This window comes from Bos grunniens, chromosome 3 (genome assembly GCF_055505025.1).
Source record: "Bos grunniens cultivar Pamir isolate PY7600 chromosome 3, Bosgru_T2T1.0, whole genome shotgun sequence".
In the NCBI taxonomy this organism is placed as follows: domain Eukaryota; kingdom Metazoa; phylum Chordata; class Mammalia; order Artiodactyla; family Bovidae; genus Bos; species Bos grunniens.
This window is the reverse complement of record NC_141167.1, coordinates 50,872,407-50,893,714: the sequence shown is the minus strand read 5'-3', so window position 1 is coordinate 50,893,714 and position 21,308 is coordinate 50,872,407. Positions and strand designations below refer to the sequence as shown.

Here is a 21,308-nt window from a genome sequence, read left to right as displayed (position 1 = left end):
TAGGAAGCAACACTATGAATAATGCTAGTGGAGGTGATGGAATTCCAGTTGAGCTATTTCGAATCCTGAAAGATGATGCTGTGAAAGTGCTTCACTCAATATTCCAGCAAATTTGAAAAACTCAGCAGGGGTACAGGACTGGAAAAGGTCAGTTTTCATTCCAATCCCCAAAAATAGCAATGGCAAAGAATGTTCAAACTACCGCACAATTGCATTCATCTCAGTTCAGTTCAGTTCATTTCAGTTGCTCAGTCGTGTCTGACTCTTAGTGATCCCATGAATCGCAGCATGCCAGGCCTCCCTGTCCATCACCAACTCCCGGAGTTCACTGAGACTCACGTCCATCGAGTCAGTGATGCCATCCAGCCATCTCATCCTCTGTCGTCCCCTTCTCCTCCTGCCCCCAATCCCTCCCAGCATCAAGTCTTTTCCAATGAGTCAACTCTTCGCATGAGGTGGCCAAAGTACTGGAGTTTCAGCTTTAGCATCATTCCTTCCAAAGAACACCCAGGGCTGATCTCCTTCAGAATGGACTGGTTGGATCTCCTTGCAGTCCAAGGGACTCTCAAGAGTCTTCTCCAACACCACAGTTCAAAAGTGTCAATTCTTCGGCATTCAGCCTTCTTCACAGTCCAACTCTCACATCCATACATGACCACAGGAAAATCATAGCCTTGACTAGATGGACCTTTGTTGGCAAAGTAATCACATGCTAGCAAAGTAATGCTCAAAATTCTCCAAGTCAGGCTTCAACAGTATGTGAACTGAGAACATCCAGATGTTCAAGCTGGATTTAGAAAAGGCTGAGGAACCAGAGATCAAGTTGCCAACATCTATTGGATCATAGAAAAAGCAAGAGAGTTCCAGAAAAACATCTATTCTGCTTAATTGACTATGCCAAAGCCTTTGACTGTGTGGATCGCCACAAACTATGGAAAACACTTCAAGAGATGGGAATACCAGACCACCTGACCTGCTTCCTGAAAAATTTGTATGCAGGTCAAGAAGCAACAGTTAAAATCGGACACAGAACAACAGACTCCAACAACAGGTTCCAAATAGGAAAAAGAGTACGTCAAGGCTGTATATTATCACCCTGCTTAATTAACTTATGTTCAGAATACATCATGTGAAACGCCAGGCTCGATGAAGCATAAGCTGAATCAAGATTGCTGGGAGAAATATCAATAACCTCAGATATGCAGATGACACCACCCTTATGGCAGAAAGCAAAGAACAACTAAAGAGGCTCTTGATGAAAGTGAAAGAGGAGAGTGAAAAAGTTGGCTTAAAACTCAACATTCATAAAACTAAGATCATGGTATCCAGTCCCATCACTTTATGACAAATAGATGGGGAAACAATGAAAACAGTGAGAGACTTTATTTTTCTGGGCTCCAAAATCACTGCAGATGGTGATTGCAGCCATGAAATTAAAAGACGCTTGCTCCTTGAAAGAAAAGCTATGACCAACCTAGACAGCATATTAAAAAGCAGAGACATTACTTTGCCAACAAAGCTATGGTTTTTCCAGTAGGCATGTATGGATGTGAGATTTTGAGTATAACGAAAGCTGAGTGCCAAAGAATTGATGCTTTTGAACTGTTGTGTTGGATAAGGTTCTTGAGAGTCCCTTGGATTGCAAGAATATCCAATCAGTCCATTCTAAAAGAAAACAGTCCTGAATTTTCATTGGAAGGACTGATGCTGAAGCTGAAACTTCAATACTTTGGCTACCTGATATGAAGAACTGACTCATTTGAAAAGACCCTGATGCTGGGAAAGACTGATGGTGGGAAGAGAAGGAGACAACAGAGGATGAGATAGTTGGATGGCATCACCTACTTGATGGACATGAGTTTGAGCAAGCTCTGGAAGTTGGTGATGGACAGGGATGCCTGGCATGCTGCAGTCTCTGAGGCTGCAAAGAGTCAGACATGACTGAGTGACTGAGCTGAACTGAATCTTACACTCAGCTTTCAAAGTTAAAGAAAGCACCTGAATTACAGGGGACAATATCTATCTATATATATATGTATATATATATATATATATATATATAACCTTCTAATCAAAGTATATCTTGAAAATGAAAGGCCCTTAGGTTTGTTAAGTATCCTGATATGTCTGAATGTGTGGAGATCAGCAGTGTTTAGAATACAGTCTGGAGAGAGAAGAACTGGGAAACTTATTAGAATGAAAGGATTCCACTTCCCGGAGATAATCTATGTGATTTATGTACATATGTAATGAGGGGAAAGGGATTTTTCAGGGAACTGAAAAAATACTTTTTGTACTAAACTCAGGACAAATATTTATTTTGTATTTAAACACATTCAGTTGTAACAAGGAAAAAGAGAATTTCCATACTTTCTCCCTTCCTTCTCACAGACCAGCTTCCAAAAATAGTTTCTGATTTGACTGGATAATGGTTAATTATAAACTGCATTAACTTTAACCAATTATAATGAGTGATGATCTTTATTGTTAAATTTCATTAATAAAGATCCCACTGACATATAAGCAGTGAATTTCATAAGTTAATTTATGATCTTGTCAGTGCACCTGTACATTTAAATCTGTACTTGGACCACTTGCTATGATTATAATTATTTCTTTGTGTAGCAAAAGTTTTCTAGCTCTAGATTTTATTAAAAGTGTTTGAAATTTCTCAAAGAATAGCATATTCGTGGGTATAATTTACTTTCTCAAACCCCAAGGCTAAAATAAATAGGAAAGAAACCAATCATGTAAAACTTCCTTGAGTGCAAAGTTTCTCAATCTGCAAAGAAAAGAAACACTTACTTGATTTCCAGAGTTGTGTTTTAAAAGATTTCTGCCTCAAGATGTAAATGCTTTAATTCTTTTCAGGGCAATATGATACTCTCCTACAATGAAATGGTAAAGGAAAACTAATATGAACCATTTGAATGATCTGCAGAGAGAAAAAGAGTTGATACTAGTGAAGAAAAGAAATTTAAAATATCATTCACATTACTTAGCCACAGTGTTGGTTGTAAGCAAAGATATTAAGAGACTTTAAGGAGGCTGGAGATTCAATAAACAAATTGGGGACACACCTTAAGAGTGTCCAAAGAATATAGACATTAGAGTTTGATTGCCTTAGTGATGCACTGAAGCACATTTGGCCACCTCATGCAAAGAGTTGACTCATTGGAAAAGACTCTGATGCTGGGAGGGATTGGGGGCAAGAGGAGAAGGGGACGACAGAGGATGAGATGGCTGGATGGTATCACTGACTCGATGGACGTGAGTCTGGGTGAACTCCAGAAGTTGGTGATAGATGGACAGGGAGGCCTGGTGTGCTGCGATTCATGGGGTCGCAAAGATTTGCACACGACTGAGCGACTGATCTGATCTGATCTGATCTGAAGCACAATTGAAGAAATATAAACCTGGTACAGAGAGCCAGGAAATGACAGTAGTAGATGGACTGCAACAGTCTGCAACAATCAGGGATGAACTGCTGTTTGAATGACTGAATTTTACACTTTGGAAGGCTACTAGATTCCTACAGCCAAAGGTTTCAAAAGATAGACTATTTGTCCAACCATCCCAGAAGAAAACATTAAGTCTGTTAGTTTCAATCATTTACGTACATGGGTTTCACATCTTTAGACACAAATGTCAATAATCAGGATGTGGTACAAGTAGATGATAGCAATGACTAATTCATAGGCATTTTCTGACTTAAACTCTTGCAGGTACAGATGCGGTAGGGAATCAATATTTATTATATATTTATTCCATTTTGGAGGCATTTTTAACTGAGGTATAATAGACAAACATTGTATTAGTTTCAGTAGAAAACTTGAGGATTTAAAATTTTTATATATTGTGAAATGATCACTACAGTAAGTCTAGTTAATATACATCACCATATATGAAAAAGAAAAAAAAAAAGAAAGTGTTAGTCGTTCAGTTATGTCTGATTCTTTGTGACCCCATGGATTGTAGCTCAATAGGTTCCTCTGTTCACGGGATTCTCCAGGCAAGAATACTGGCGTGGGCTGCCATGCCCTCCTCCAGGGGATCTTCCTGACCCAGGGATTGAACCTGGGTCTCCGGCATTGCAAGAAAATTTTTTACCATCTGAGTCACCAGGGAAGCTCATCGCCATAATGAGAACCTTTAAGATTTGCACTTATCAACTTTCAAACATGCAATATAATATTATTACTTACAGTCATCATGGTGTACATTACATCCCCATGACTTACTTTATAACTGGAAGTCTCTACCTTTTAAATCTTTTCACCCATGTGGCCCACCCCTCACAGTCTACCTTTGGCAACTACTAATCTGTTCTCAGTATCTATGAGCTTGGTTTTATTTTTTTTTTATTGAGTGTTGCTATTAGGTTGGTGCAAAAGTAACTATGATTTTGGACCCTGAATTTTAAATCATTATAACTAGGCTCAAACACATCTCTATTAATCAAAATAAGAACCATTACAAATCAACACATTTTTGTCAATGAGAAATGTTTGTTTATTCTTGTAGCACAAAAAATCCATGCTTTAGGATTTAACAAACTTTTGGAAAGCATTTTTTGCTTCCTGCTGGTTGTGGAAGCATTTTCCCTGCAAAAAGTCAAGATGTTTGAAGAAGTGGTAGTCAGTTGGCAAGAAGTCAGGTGAACATGGCACATAAGGCAAAATGTTGTAGCCCAATCGTTGAGCTTTTGAAGTGCTGGTTGTGTGACGTGTGATCAGGCATTGTCGTGGAGAAGAACTGGGCCCTTTCTGTTCACCAATGTTGGCTGCAGGCATTTTGGTGCATCTAATTGATTTGCTGAGCATACTTGTCAGATGTAATGGTTTCACTGGAATTCAGAAAGTTGTAGTGGATCAGACAGGCAGCAGACCACCAAACAGTGATCAAGACCCTTTTTTTTTTGGTGCAAGTTTGGCTTTGGGAAGTGCTTTGGAGCTGCATCTCGGTTCAGCCACTGAGCTGGTTTTCACGTAAAATCTTTTCCTCTCGTGTCACAATCTGATTGAGAAATCATTTGTTGTTGTTGCACAGAATAAGAAAAGATGACACTTCAAAACGACATTTTTTTTGGTTAGCTCATGAGGTACCCACTTATCGAGCTTTTTCACCTTTCCAATTTGCTTCAAATACTTCGTGAGTTGGTGATGGACAGTGAGGCCTGGTGTGCTGCAGTCCATGGGGTCGCAGAGTCAGACACTACTGAGCAACTGAACTGAACTGAACCAAATAACCATAGAATGGTTGATGCTTAGTTCTTGGGCAACTTCCCCTGTAGTTGGAAGAGGACCAGCTTCTCTCAATGGTCATTGTCAACTTCCAATGGCTGGACACTATGCTCATCTTCAAGGCTCTCATCTCCTTTGCAAAACTTCTTGAACCACCACTGCACCGTACATTCATTAGCAGTTCCTGGGCCAAATGCGTTGTTGCGAGTTTCTCTCTGCTACTCTATGACTCATTTTGAACTCGAATAAGAAAATCACTCAAATTTGCTTTTTGTCTAATATCATTTCCATAGCCTAAAACACATATAATATAAACAGTAAGTAAAAATTCATTAAGAAAAAGTATAAAGCAATAAATGTGCATTACAAGGATGCATAATGTAACCGCATTTAAGAATGCATTCCATGAAAGTATTCCAAGAATGTATCAAATGGCAAAGTTCAACAATGCAAAACCACACTTGTGCACCAACCTAATATTTTTTTAACCCCACATTACTCCATTTCATTATATGTGTGTGTGTGTGTGTGTGTGTATTCTAATTCTCTAACTATTCATCCATGAATGAAGACTTACATTGTTTCCGTATCGACTACTGTATTGCAAACAAACATAATGCTGAAATGTACATGGAGGTACATATATCTCTGAATTAGCATTGTGGGCTTCCCTTATACCTCAGTTGGTAAAGAATCCACCTGCAATGTGGGAGACCTGGGAAGATCCCCTGGAGAGGGGAAAGGCTACCCACTCCAGTATTCTGGCCTGGAGAATTCCACGGGATTGTATAGTCCTTGGGGTTGCAAAGAGTTGGACATGACTGAGTGACTTTCACTTTTCATTTTAGGGGAATAAATACTCAAAAAGGAACTGCTGGATCATGTGGTAATTCTATTTTTAATTTTTTGAGGAAATTTGATACTGTTTTCCATAGTAGTGGCACCAATTTACATTCCTACCAACGCACAATGGTTTCTTTACCTCATATCTTTTCCAACATTTATCATTTCCTGTCTTTTATTTAATTTTTTTCATTTCCTGTCTTTTAAAATACACCATTTTAACAGATGTGAGGTGATATTGCATTGTGGTTTTGATTTGCCTTTCTTTAATGACTAATGATGTTGATCATCTTTTCACATACTCTTTGTCCATCTGTACGTCTTATTTGGAAAATATCTATTTAGATCTTCTGCCCATTTTTAAGTCAAATCATTAGTTTTACAAATTCATATATTTTGGATATTAGCTCTTATTAGATATATGATTTGCAAACATTTTCTTCTGTTCAATAGGTTGACTTTCCATTTTGTTGATGGGTCCCCTTGCTGTGCAGAAGTTTTTCAGTTTAATGTAGTCTCTCTTATTCATTTTTGTTTCTGTTACTTTTGTTTTGGTATCAGATTCAAAAAATCACTACCAAACCTATGTTAAGAAGCTTACTGTCTATGTTTTCTTCTAGAGGTTATGGTTTCAGGTATTACTTCAAGTCTTTAACCCATTTTAACTTTTGTGTATAGTGTAGGATAATGGAGAAGTTACATTCTTTTTCATGTTGTTGTCTAGTTTTCCCAGCATCATTTAAGAGGCTGTTCTTTTCCCACTGTATACCCTTGGTTCCTTAGCATAAGCTAATCAACATATACATATACAAATGTATATTAACATATATAACTCTCTCTCTCTCTCTCTCTATATATATATATATATAGTTTTATCTCTAGACTCTCTATTCTGTATCTGTGTAGTGGTTTTTATGCAATACAATGCTATTCTAATTACTATAGCTTTATAATATAGTTTGAAATCAGGGAGTGTGATGCTTCCAGCTTTGTTCTTCTTTCTCAATATTAGGGATCTCCTGTGGTTCCATGTAAATTTTAGGATTGTTTGGTCTATTTCTGTGAAATATGCCATTGGAATTTTGATAAGGAGTGCACTGAATCTGTAGACTGCTTTAGGTAGAATAGGCATTTAAACAATATTAATTCTTCCAGTCCAAAAGCATAGAATCTTTCCATTTATTTGTGTCTTCTTAAATTTCTTTCATTAACGCCTTATAATTTTCAATATACAAGAATTTCAACTGTTTAAATTTAATATTAGCCATTTTATTCTTTTCAATGCAACTGTAAGTGAAATTATTTTCTTAATTTCTCTGGTAGTTTCTTACTAGTTTATAAAAAGACAGCATATTTTTGTGCTTTGATTTTCTATACTGCAACTTCACTAATTTTTCATTAGTTGTAACAGTTTTATTTTTTTCTGTGGAGTCTTTAGGGTTTTCTATATATAGTATTATACCATCTGTAATAGTGACAGTTTTACTTCTTCCTCTCCAATTTGGATGCCTTTTTCTTTCTTTTTCTAGCCTGACTGCTCTGGCTGGGACTTCCAAAACTCTGTTGAATAAAACTGACAAAAGTGGGCATACTTAACTTCTTGCAGTTAGAGGAAAGGTTTCCAGCTTTTAACCACTGTATAGTATAGGTTTTATACTATTCTTTCATTTGGACCATATTTCTCTTTCATTTTGCTTAACTCTCTGCATTGGTTTGTACACAGTAGATGAAATCATCACCTCACTCTGCCTAAAGGAGTGATCGCACATAGGAGATGAACCTTGTCACTCAACCCACCCTAGCTCTTGTCCTTAAAATCTTTGTGTTTGTCCAATAAGCTATTATATTTTAATAGCTCCTAGAACATAAAGATGCTCCACGACCCATCAATGTCTCAAAGGGGAGGATATCATTATCTAGATTCATGCTGACTGGAAGCCAGACCTTCACTCAGCAGCTTTAAAAGTATGCAAACACATACTGTCTTGTAGGACCACAAACCCAAGTCTCACTAGCCACCAGAGTCAGGTAATCTAGGTGTACCATATGTAGCAACTGCAAAAATAGGAGCCCTAGACAAATCGTGTCTGACTCTTTGTGACCCCATGGACAGTAGCCTGCCAGGCTCCTCTGTCCATGGGATTATCCAGGCAAGAATACTGGAGGGGATTGTCATTTCCCTCTCCAGGGGATCTTCCCAATCCAGGGAATGAACTCATGTCTCTTTACATCTCCTGCACTAGCAGGCAGGTTCCTTTACCACTAGTGCCAACTGGGAAGCCCAAGACAAGTGAGTGAGCTCATTATTTTGGAGATGCCAGAGAGCTGGTGCAAGAAAATGCAGAGTACCAAGGTGGTGTCCATAGCCAACGTTCCTTAAGAGCAGTTTGGAAGGCCACAAATCTGAAGCCTGCCCCTCAGGCCATATTCTCCAGGACAAACAAAGAAACATGTCTATTCAGATTCTCTGCCCATTTTCCAGTTAGACCCTTTATTCCAATTTTCAACTTAATCCAAAATGGTGGTCTATTAGAGTACACCCAAACTGCCAAGTCTGAATGATATGGCATATTTGGCTTGTTGTGGCTCATGTAAATAGCTCTGTCAGAGACAGGAACTGGTTGTTTCCCACCAGAAACTGATGCAATTTGCTCTTTATAATACTTTAAAAACAAACGAGCTCGAAATTTCTGTGAATATAGACAAATGGGAACATGAATACTAGCATACTGGAATTGAGCTTATCAGTACTGAAAGGAAGGAGAATGTGACGTGTGACAAACTTCAGTACATGAAATACTAATAATATAATTTCACTAAGTATAAACAAAGTTGTATTCCTCAGCTACAACAGAAATTGGTTTTATCTAAACATATTTTATAGGAACAAAAGATTTTTTTTAAATATAAATTTATTTTAATTGAAGGTTAATTACTTTAAAATATTGTATTGGTTTTGCCATACATCAGCATGAATCTGCCACAGGTATACACGTGTTCCCCATCCTGAATCCCCCTCTATCCTACCTCCCCGTACCATCCCTCTGGGTCATCCCAGTGCACCAGCCCCAAGCATCCAGTATCATGCATAGAACCTGGACTGGAGATTCATTTCATATATGATATTATACATGTTTCAATGCCAATCTCCAAAATCATCGCACCCTCTCCCTCTCCCACAGAGTCCAAAAGACTGTTCTATACATCTGTCTCTTTTGCTGTCTCACTTACAGGGTTATCATTACCATCTTTCTAAATTCCATATATATATGCATTAGTAACTGTATTGGTGTTTTTCTTTCTGGCTTACTTCACTCTGTATAATAGGCTCCAGTTTCATCCACCTCATTAGAACTGATTCGAATGTATTGTTTTGAATGGCTGAGTAATACTCCATTGTGTATATGTACCACAGCTTTCTTATTCATTCATCTGCTGATGGACATCTAGGTTGCTTCCATGTCCTGGCTATTATAAACAGTGCTGTGATGAACATTGGGGTACACGTGTCTCTTTCAATTCTGGTTTCCTCAGTGTATATGCTCAGCAGTGGGATTGCTGGGTCATAAGGCAGTTCTATTTCCAGTTTTTTAAAGGAATCTCCACACTGTTCTCCTTAGTGGCTGTACTAGTTTGCTTTCCCACCAACAGGTAAGAGGGTTCCCTTTTCTCCACACCCTCTCCAGCATTTATTGCTTGTAGACTTTTGGATCGCAGCCATTCTGACTGGCGTGAAATGGTACCTCATTGTAGTTTTGATTTGCATTTCTCTGATAATGAGTGATGTTGAGCATCTTTTCATGTGTTTGTTAGCCATCTATGTCTTTTTTGGAGAAATGTCTATTTAGTTCTTTGGCCCATTTTTTGATTGGGTCGTTTATTTTTCTGGAATTGAGCTGCAGGGGTTGCTTGTATATTTTTGAGATTAGTTGTCAGTTGCTTCATTTGCTATTATTTTCTCCCATTCTGAAGGCTGTCTTTTCACCTTGCTTATAGTTTCCTTTGCTGTGCAGAAGCTTTTAAGTTTAATTAGGTCCCATTTATTTTTGCTTTTATTTCCAGTATTCTGGGAGGTGGGTCATAGAGGATCCTGCTGTGATTTATGTCGGAGAGGGTTTTGCCTATGTTCTCCTCTAGGAGTTTTACAGTTTCTGGTCTTAGGTTTAGATCTTTAATCCAATTTGAGTTTATTTTTGTGTATGGTGTTAGAAAATGTTCTAGTTTCATTCTTTTACAAATGGTTGACCAGTTTTCCCAGCACCACTTGTTAAAGAGATTGTCTTTAATCGATTGTATATTCTTGCCTCCTTTGTCAAAGATAAGGTGTCCATAGGTGCGTGGATTTATCTCTGGGCTTTCTATTTTGTTCCATTGATCTATATTTCTGTCTTTGTGCCAGTACCATACTGTCTTGATGACTGTGGTGTTGTAGTACAGCCTGAAGTCAGGCAGGTTGATCCCTCCAGTTCCATTCTTCTGTCTCAGGATTGCTTTGGCTATTTGAGGTTTTTTGTATTTCCATACAAATTGTGACATTATTTGTTCTACCTCTGTGAAAATTACCATTGGTAGCTTGATATGGATTGCACTGAATCTATATATTGCTTTGGGTAGTATACTCATTTTCACTATACTGATTCTTCCAATCCATGAACATGGTATATTTCTCTATCTATTAGTGTCCTCTTTGATTTCTTTCACCAGTGTTTTATAGTTTTCTATATATAGGTCTTTAGTTTCTTTAGGTAGATATATTCCTAAGTATTTTATTCTTTTCATTGCAATGGTGAATGGGATTGTTTCCTTAATTTCTCTATTTTCTCATTATTAGTGTATAGGAATGAAAGGGATTTCTGTGTGCTGATTTTATATCCTGCAACTTTACTATATTCATTGACTGTTTAGCTCTTTTCTGACCACAATGCAGTAAGATTAGATCTCAATTACAGGAGAAAAACTATCAAAAATTCCAACATATGGAGGCTGAACAACACGCTGCTGAATATCCAACAAATCACAGAAGAATTCAAAAAAGAAATCAAAATATGCATAGAAACGAATGAAAAAACACAACAACCCAAAACCTGTGGGACACTGTAAAAGCAACGCTAAGGGGAACGTTCATAGCAATGCAGGCATACCTCAAGAAACAAGAAAAAAGTCAAATAAATAACCTAACTCTACACCTAAAGCAACTAGAAGAAGAAATGAAGAACCCCAGGGTTAGTAGAAGGAAAGAAATCTTTAAAATTAGGGCAGAAATAAATGCAAAAGAAACAAAAGAGACTATAGCAAAAATCAACAAAGCCAAAAGCTGGTTCTTCGAAAGGATAAATAAAATTGACAAACCATTAGCCAGACTCATCAAGAAACAAAGGGAGAAAAATCAAATCAATAAAACTAGAAATGAAAATGGGAGAGATCACAACAGACAACACAGAAATACAAAGGATGAGAAGAGACTACTATCAGCAATTATATGCCAATAAAATGGACAACGTGGAAGAAATGGACAACTTTCCAAAACTGGAGCAGGAAAAAATAGAAAATCTTAACAGACCCATCACAAGCATGGAAATTGAAACTGTAATCAGAAATCTTCCAGCAACAAAAGCCCAGGTCGAGACGGGCTTCACAGCTGAATTCTACCAAAAATTTAGAGAAGAGCTGACACCTATCCTACTCAAACTCTTCCAGAAAATTGCAGAAGGTAAACTTCCAAATTCATTCTATGAGGCCACGATCACCCTAATACCAAAACCTGACAAAAATGCCACACAAAAAAGAAAACTACAGGCCAATATCACTGATGAACATAGATGCAAAAATCCTTAACAAAATTCTAGCAATCAGAATCCAACAACATATTAAAAAGATCATACACCATGACCAAGTGGGCTTTATCCTAGGGATACAAGGATTCTTCAATATCTGCAAATCAATGTAATACACCACATTAACAAATTGAAAAACAAAAGACATGATTATCTCAATAGATGCAGAGAAAGCCTTTGACAAAATTCAACATTGATTTATGATGAAAACTCTCCAGAAAGCAGGAATAGAAGGAACATACCTCAACATAATAAAAGCTATATATGACAAACCCACAGCAAACATTATCCTCAATGGTGAAAAATTGAAAGCATTTCCCCTAAAGTCAGGAACAAGACAAGGGTGCCCACTTTCACCACTACTATTCAACATAGTTTTGGAAGTTTTTGCCACAGCAATCAGAGCAGAAGAAGAAATAAAAGGAATCCAAATTGGAAAAGAAGTAAAACTCTCAGTTTGCAGATGACATGATCCTCTACATAGAAAACCCTAAAGACTCCACTAGAAAATTATTAAAGCTAATCAATGAATATAAGGAACAAAAGATTTAAGTTTAACTATGCTTAAAAATAACGGGCTTCCCTCATGGTTCAGACAGTACAGAATCTGCCTGCAATGCAAAAGACCTGGCTTTGATCCCTGGATAGAGAAAATCCCCTGGAGAAGGGAATGGCTACCCATTCCAATATTCTTGCCTGGAGAATTCCATGGACAGAGGAGCCTGGAAGGGAGTGGCTAGCCCATGGGGGTCACAAAGAACTGAACATGACTGAGGTACTAACATGAACAATACAGCTCATGGTAGCTTAAAATATTTCTCCTGAAATATTTAACATTAATCTATAAGAATAGTTATTGACATAGATGAAGACTTGCGTTTCATTTAGCTAAACAAGAACACCTGAAATGTTTGACAATTTTAAGCAAATTGATAAATGCTTTTAATTTTTTTTTTCAACTCTTTCAGATTACATCAAGGTTCCTAAATTTTGGGTCTCCAAGGTTCTCAAGTCCAGAGGATATTTTGGTGTATGTGAATGGCAGGTGTAGCATGCTAGTTATCAGCCATGATAGCCATGCATATATTTTGTAGCAGGCAAAATTTAATTTTGGCTCTGTGCTAAATTTGGTAATCTTTAACAGAGGTAATATTGTCTAGACTCAGAAGATGAATGGATCATTGCTTGTGAGAAGTGATTCTGGATTCATTACATCAAATTTTTGTGACTGTCAGCATTACTTGGATTTTTGAAAATTTATTTCCACTTAATATAATTAATATACACTCTTTACTTGTTTTGTTTAGTTTGGAAGATAAATGCCCAGGATAGAAGATCAGTATCAAAGTTGTATTTTTTTCCTATGCCCTTCTTGGTCATTATTAATTCATCAGTAAGTTTACAGAATATATTTATTTACAAACAGTAGTTGTCCTTTACAAACCTTGAAAGCCTATGATTTAAAGGCTGTGATTTTATGAAGTAAAAATGATAAAGCAAGAGAAAATGTTCAATTTCTTACTTATTCATGCATGTGATTATCACATTGGTTGAATTAGGTACAGTGCCGGTGGTACATGTGTGGTACTATATACCAAGGCATGCATATTAAAGGAGACACTGACAAATTCTTGGAACAGATAACATTTCAAAGCAATTAGCATTCATACATCATGCAGAAATATGATTAACCTGGTGACCGCCAACTTCTCAGAAACCTTCCACTGATATTAAATAGAAGCCAACCACCTTCAAGAGATGTGATTAAACTAAGGCAAAAGTGAAACAACTTCAAGTAATAAAGCATCAGCATCCAACTTGCAGAACAAGTATCTGGTGGCCACGGACTGAAGGTCAATCCAGGCAGCAGTGTGGTGGTGGCACTTGAAGAATATGCAGCTTTATCAATACCTTTGATAGCACAGATGGTACTAGGTGGAAACACATGGATCAACCACTTTTAAGTTGAATACTGCTTTAGAAAAATTTGTCTCTAGATAAGAAGCTATGGAAAAGTTTTGACTGTTTTTTAATACTTCATTTTTTGTTTCTTTACATGTATGTGCAAAAGGGTTACATGAAACAAATCTATATAAGTGCTTTTCAAAAGATTTCCAATAAATAAAAACGTCAAGTAATGAGAAAAGCATTGCATCTTATTTTATTGGCAGTTTTTTCAATGAAACATAAAATGATGATTCTTAATAACTGATGGTACCTTAAATCAATTAAATTAGAAATATAGCAATGAATTTTTAATGAATGACACATAACATCCTGTGAAATCTCTGCAAGTAAATCAGTAATTGGTAAACAACAGCTACCGTATATCTTTATTTTCCCCTTGAGAAGAAACTTGGAAAAAATACACATAATTATTGTAATTGAGACTTGCTGATAAGTCACTTCTGGTTTACCAATTATTTTCACATTGATATGCTAATTTTATATTGACATATAAATAATAGAGGCACAGACCAGTTCTATTTCAATTTATTTATGTTAAAACACAAAACTCTTGACAAAACTTTTCTCTATTATTAGACTTTGGTATGAAAACATTTCAAATATGTGCCTATACCAAAATAAGAACACAGTGCTCAGAGTTCCAGCCGACTTTTATTGTCTTGAAGCTGTTTATCATCTGTATATTTTCACAGTCATTCTATTTCTCTGGCTCCTTCCTGCTGTCTACCTTTTGGCCATTTGCTGCTTCTCAGTGTCATTACTAGTGCATGGTCAGAAAATTAAAAAATGAACAGTAAAAATCTGTCCATCTGGTAATTTTAATATTTCTGTTAAAGGATTAATGAGGGAGGATGAAGATAATGTCCACCATGAACTTATGAATTATCAGGGAATCCCAATTATTCCAACATTTTCTTATACAGATTCTTGAGTTTTATGTGTATATATGCTTTCCTATAGATGAAACTTTGGGGAAAATTTTTAAGATACACAAACACGGGTTCAAGTTTATAAGGATAAAACAGCACACATATCTTTTTGGTTTCATTTTGATAAGATTAATGAGAGATTTTTATCATCAATTTCAGAACAGTTTGTACTTAATACTATCACAATACTTTAAACATTGATTTTATCTGTCTGTCTGCCACAGATTTCTTTCTGCAAAAGTACTTCTACATCATTTCTACAGTGTTTTGAAGACCCTATAGAATGGCACGCTCATAACAGTTCACCAGAATAGGATTAATGCACTTGAGGAGAAAACTGCCAGTGAATACTTAGAACTTCATTGTAACCAAAGTCCAAAAGAAGATGAAAAACTTTAAAAGTATATTTATAAAATCACCTTTAAGACTGTTCTACTACTCTGTGAATAAATAACATTCCACAAATCCATCTTCATAAGAAAAGTTAAAATAGTGATAAAACTTTAAAAACTCATTTTTATGAACTTACAGCACTACAATACTAATTTTCGTTAAAAAGCTTTATATTTTTGTGTTATTAATGTTATGCTACATCAATCATGTTAATATAGTTTTCATTAATTTACTTCAATTAAAAACCAATCGTCTACAGAAAACTCCTGCATTTGTGATCTTGCTCAATTAAGAAAGGCAAAGTATACAATATTTGTGTTCTGAAGTTCAGTCATGTCCAACTCTTTGCAACCCCATGGACTATAACCCATGAGGCTCCTCTGTCCATGGGATTTTCCAGGTAAGAATACTTCAGTGAGCTGCCATTTCCTTCTCCAATACAATATTTAATAAGATGTCTCTAAATCAGACTGCTTCCTATTCAAAGTAATTTCTAGAAAAATTTGCTCCCTATAAGTTATCATGTCTTCTATATCTTTGTAGAAAAGCATTTCTTCAATGGACAACAGCTTATAGTTATTCAGGCTAAATGCTGACTTGCTCTGTACAGCATTTAACATCTTTAGGGATGTTGTCACTGAATCACTCAAAGAAGAACAAACTGGGAAAATACGAGCATTCCACAAGCTCAAACATGTCTTGTTTCCAGAGAATAGTTCCTCTGTAACTTTGAGATTCCAAATGTCTAAGCATGACAGGAAACAGACCCCAAAGAATTGAAGTAACTTTACATCTGACAATGTTTTCACATTCTGTTTCAAGTTGTCTTGCACTCCACATGCCATTGTTGAATACTTTAAGTGTCCATTCATCTTCAAGCTTAAGGAACACACAAAAGAATATGCAGGCAGGACAGCTGTTGTTTTGACATAAGCACCACTAATGATGCAATTTTCCCCAACTGAAACATCAGGCCCCAATCTGGAATACTCCACAACTGAGCCAGGTGTCACAGAACATGTTGAATCCAGTATACTTTGGATAATACAGGGTTTGTTAGTAGAGCATTCTGGTATCGATGGAAAGAGGCTAAAAGCTATAGACTGTAAGCCAAGCTCTGACTTCAAACTGCTATCTGCAGTAAAATGAAACAAATATTCTTCTGTTGTTCCAATGTGATAAAATTTGGAGTTATTAAGAACAACAACATTTAATGGTGTTCCTTTAAGCAGATGAAATATTCTCTGCCTCATGTCTACCAACTCTGACTCTTCTTTAGTGACATTTGATGTGTTTTTGGTATACTCCACAGTTGCTCCAGGTCCCAAAGCCTGAAGAAAGTCTCCATAGGCATCTATTTCACAGTGTAGTGTACCTATTTTTTCATAAAAAGCAAGTAACTTTTTTGCTGTTTTATGATCCATGTAAAATAGGCTGTCTGTGTAGACATACTCAGGCTCTAATTTAAGCGAGGGTATGTCACTCCCAGCAAATTCCTGTTGAAAAAAATTTCTAGGTCTACACACAGCATCAAACTCATACATTTCCTCTATGCTGGGCTTATGAAGGAAACGATGGCAACTTCTGTATTCGAGGTCTCTATATTCTAAATGGTTACAAGGTTCTAAGACAAACACTCCATGTGTTGTACCAACAGTCAAACTAGAAGGATGAGCTAAAGCAGTAAAGCCAGGTTTGTCAAACCTAATAAACTCAGATTCTCCAATACTATAAAGTTCAATATCGTCTGCACAGGTAATCAGAATCCCAGGATTCATATGTGAGGGGAAATCAATGTACATGGCTAGTTTTAATTCCAACATCTGATAAATGGGGCTACCAAAAGGTAAAGCAGTGAAAATTTTCCCCAAAGCACTCGCACTTGGAAGGCGTTGACTGTAGCCACCTATATAGAATTAAACAAAATCACTGTTTTAAAATGTTTATAAGATTGTAAGTAAGATTTAAAATTGTAGGAGCATCAGTTACAACTCAAAATATCTCTAAAGATATTTAAAATATATGCATTACTATACCCCAGGAAAGAAGAATAAATTTCAAATTCAAAGAGCAATTCTCCTGTAAAGATTTGATATAATGCAATTCTAGACTAGGAAAGAATTCTAAATATGCTTTACAGGCTATGACACATTTTTGAATCAACTGTAGAACAAGTGAAAAGGAAAATGAGCAAAAATATGATCTTGTGTCTACATTTTAAACAGTAAATTTCAACCATGTGTAAACTACCATATTAAAAATCCACTTCATGGGGGAAAAATGTAACCAAAAAACCAGTATACATAATTATCTATTAAAGACTAATTTCCAGTTGCAACATTTTTCATCAAATTATTACCTACATTTAAAAGCAGTAAAGGTGCATTTATATAAAAGCATTTTACAATATATACTTGTTTTTAATTTAAAAAGGCTTCTCCCTCAATGATGAGCCATATGACTTAATTCCTTGAGAAATGTGTTCTCTTAAATACATTAAATACACTATAAATTGTTACATCATTTTATGTAACTATGTAACTAATAGAGACATAGTAGAAAGAGTCACATAAAAATGGGTTTAAATTCTGGTATACCATTTTTTAACTGTTTATCTTTGGATTTACTCTAAGACAGCAGATGTGGAATAATACTTTATCATAATTATTATTATATAATTATTATTTTAAGATTAATAATAGATGTAAAATACTCACCTCAGAGTACATTGTTCAACCAACAAGAGTTAATACTTTCTTTTTCATTTTCCAAATACTAACCAAAAGTAAAATTTCACGTTACAAGAATTACCTATTTTTAATTATACTTGACCCTGGAAGAGTAAGGGTTTGAATTATACCAATCCCTTTATATGAGGATTTTTTTCAATAAATACTGTAAGACTGTATGACCCCAGGTTGGCTGAATCCGTGATGAGAAACTGTGGATATACAGAGTGGAACTACCTCTATACAGGTTCAACTACGAAGTTACATGCAGGTTTCAGACTGTGTAAGGGTCAGCACCCCTAAACCCTGTGTTATTCAAGGATCAACTGTATACATTTTCTGGTGTCCAACTTAATTTTTACTAAATTGGTAATAATAACAATGTTCTGGAATAAAACTCTAAGCCTTTTTTTTTTAACCTTTTAAATTAAACTTAAAATTAGAACTTGGACGCTTTACTTGGTATCATCTTTAAAAAGAATTGTTCTGTGTGTGAATCATAAGAAATGAAAAGTCCCTTGGTAACCATGTGGACAAATGGTTCTAAAATATCTGTAACTGAACAGTGCAGGTCCATGACAAAGTTTCACCAGCCCTCAGTTCACAGAGGGAAAGTAACAGGTTTCTATCATACAACCAAAATTTTAATACAACCAAACTTGTCCAATTTGAAAACTATCCTTTATTCTGAGATTATTTCTTTCTTATATTTCTACCGCCTTATTTGTATGGGAATTCCCCTCTTTTATACTTTGTCAACTCTATGTTCTGTCATTACCTTTTCTTTTGTTTTTAAACTCTTTAAGGATTATAGACTTTGGTCACCAGTAATTAGATAAAAATGTGTAACAGAAGGTTTTGCCTAAAGTCTGGTAATCATAGCACTAATGCAGCCTCTCCCCTAAAGCAAGAATGCTTTCTAAAACATTATCAAGAAATGCTCATGTTTTGATGAGTTCTATCTTAGGAAAATGGAACAATATCCATGAAAAGTTGATAATGTACATGATCCATGATTTTAAAGTTAAATTTTGTGAAAGATATTATGTTACTAACAACCTAACAATATCAAGAAATACATGAAATATTTGCTTCCAAAGCAGAATTAACTTCAAAACAAAAGAACAAAATGAAAGAAAGAAGTATTAGTAAGGGAGAAAAATGTCCCTGAGATATCAAGGGTAAAATACTAAAAGAAAATGTAAATTAGTAAAGTATAACATTACCAGAGTGAATTAATAGGATGGTAAAAGAATTCCATTTATCTCCATAAAGCTTTTCCAAACATCGAAGGGCACAAAGGGTTGATCCTCCATTTCCTTAAAGTTAAAAAGCAGGGTTTATTTTATTACAGTAAATTTAGGTGTTATAACTTTGAGGATAAGATCCTTTGGCTAAAATTAGGCAGAGAGCAAAGGTACAGGCAAAAGAATCAAATTAAATACACATTTCCTGGCAATTAAATAATTAGTAATAAAACCCAGAGATCAGGCCAACTCAATAAAAGTTGAGTTAATTCTTTCATGAAAATAGTAATATAAAGAAAGAAATGATAAATTAGGCACTAGAAGACTATAAATTTGCACATTCACTTGGACTTAAGAACCATAAAAGTCATTAAAATAATTCTCCCATATGATCAAATAGGTGCCTTAGATTTACTCTCCAAAAAGGTTTTTAGAACCTGATTTCCTAAAAAATCATGTAAGTTTCCTAAAACTTTACAAATGGAAGTGAATGTAACTTCCATTTACTAGTTACCTTGGACAAGTTACCTAACATTTTGTACCTAAATCTCATTCAAACATCAGACTCACAGAAGTACTGACCATATTTTACAAAGGTTAAAACATCAGCTAATTAGGACATGCCAATATCAGATACAAATACCCGAATTCTGGTATCAAGGGGCTTCAGCTTTAAGTATCACATGGAAAACGGCCCCCAGAAAAATGGCATGTATTTTTATTTATAAGGGAAGGTCAAAAGGCAAAGCTGACAACTTGTTTTTAAAAGTAAACATCTTACAATACTTATGCAATTAGACTGTGCTCTTTCACATTGTGTATTGTGGTCTCAAGAGGCAGTATCTATTTTTCCTGACTTGCTCCCTTCATTTTATTTCTGAACAAACTGTGGAGTTCGGAGGGAACTTAAGAGAACTACGGATAAGGTTCAAAGGAATGTTTACCATCAGAATAAATTTTACTAAGACTAATAAATTTTATTTTAACATAGGATAATATTCTGGAAGTTTTCCATGGTATGTCCACAATGTGCAAAAACACCTGCCATCCCTTTTATCTTTCTTAAAAACAGTGAATTTACATTAAAAATTTTTATATTTGTAAAGACTACAGGTGGAAACATACATAGTCCCTAAACTGTAAGCCACAGGAAAACTTTTCTTCAATGATTAGTCTACCCACAAGTTATGTATAAATCTAACCATAAATGCATACCAATTTTGGCTCCAGCAGGATCAACAAAAACATGATATTGAACTCCAAGGGGTAACTCCTTTTTTTTCAGCTTTTCTGAAAGCTGTTGCTTATAAGCAAGTTCCTGTTTTTCATCAGCTGCTGTAATTGCAACAATGTCCCAGAATTCTCCAGCTGCCATAGATTTGCCTATGTGCAAAAAGAAAGAAAAGATAAATATTATTAGAATTCTCTAGCTGTTACAGGTTTTACCTATTTGGTAAAAAGGAAGAAACAGGTAGCAGTATCTCCAAAAATGTATCTTCTTTTGAGAATTTGGGAATAATGAGTGTCCAGCTAGCAGGATTTAAAATAGTTCTAATAAGGAATGTTGACAAATTCTTTTTCTCTTGTAAGGACTGTTGACAAATTCTATTTCTTCCTCTCTTTTAGATCACTTATTCCTTTTTTGGTCTACCATTCCATTTACTTAGATATTCTGAGAGTTAAAATGTTTCTTGATTAAGAAAAGTACTTTTGACTTGCTAAAGATGGGCTCAATTCCTAAATAAAAAGAGGAGCCAAAGCAATCAATGAATCTCCAGCTTTGAAAATCAATTTTCACATATGGGTACGACTTAATGTTTGTTGGCTAAGAAAGATTAAACCCAAGGATATACTGCCACAATGCTGGTGTTTATAAATATGGGTACATTAATTTTTAATTACCTTAAGCTGAATCATGCAAGCTTATAAAGGTTATTGGAGAATGATACCAAATACTGGATAACAGAAAAGTTCCCAGGTCCTTAATGAACTCAACAAAAGATAGACTGAACTTTTGGCTGATGGTGAAGTTATCTAAGTACTATTTTCTGTATTTTTAAGAGCAGTAATGTCGATAAAAACATAACCTATTAGATAGTTATACAAAAAATGACAAGTGGTA

The 21,308-nt window shown here is 35.6% G+C and overlaps 1 protein-coding gene across 4 annotated transcripts in view; it reads right to left on the bottom strand.

The window, feature by feature from the left end:
• Positions 1–21,308, bottom strand: part of TNNI3K (TNNI3 interacting kinase) — a 404,175-nt gene that overhangs the window by 381,775 nt on the left and 1,092 nt on the right. Inside the window, exons 2-4 of one of the 4 annotated variants that reach the window (XM_086390581.1) lie at positions 20,402–20,569; positions 19,166–19,258; positions 14,056–17,116 (exon numbers count right to left, since the gene is read on the bottom strand). In XM_086390581.1, coding sequence (XP_086246707.1) covers positions 15,657–17,116; positions 19,166–19,258; positions 20,402–20,569 — 1,721 coding nt within the window. In that variant the 3' untranslated portion in view covers positions 14,056–15,656. Of the gene's footprint in view, positions 1–14,055; positions 17,117–19,165; positions 19,259–20,401; positions 20,570–21,308 lie in introns of those variants that run through there. The other 3 variants (XM_086390586.1, XM_086390587.1, XM_086390585.1) reach the window with 3 other exon arrangements.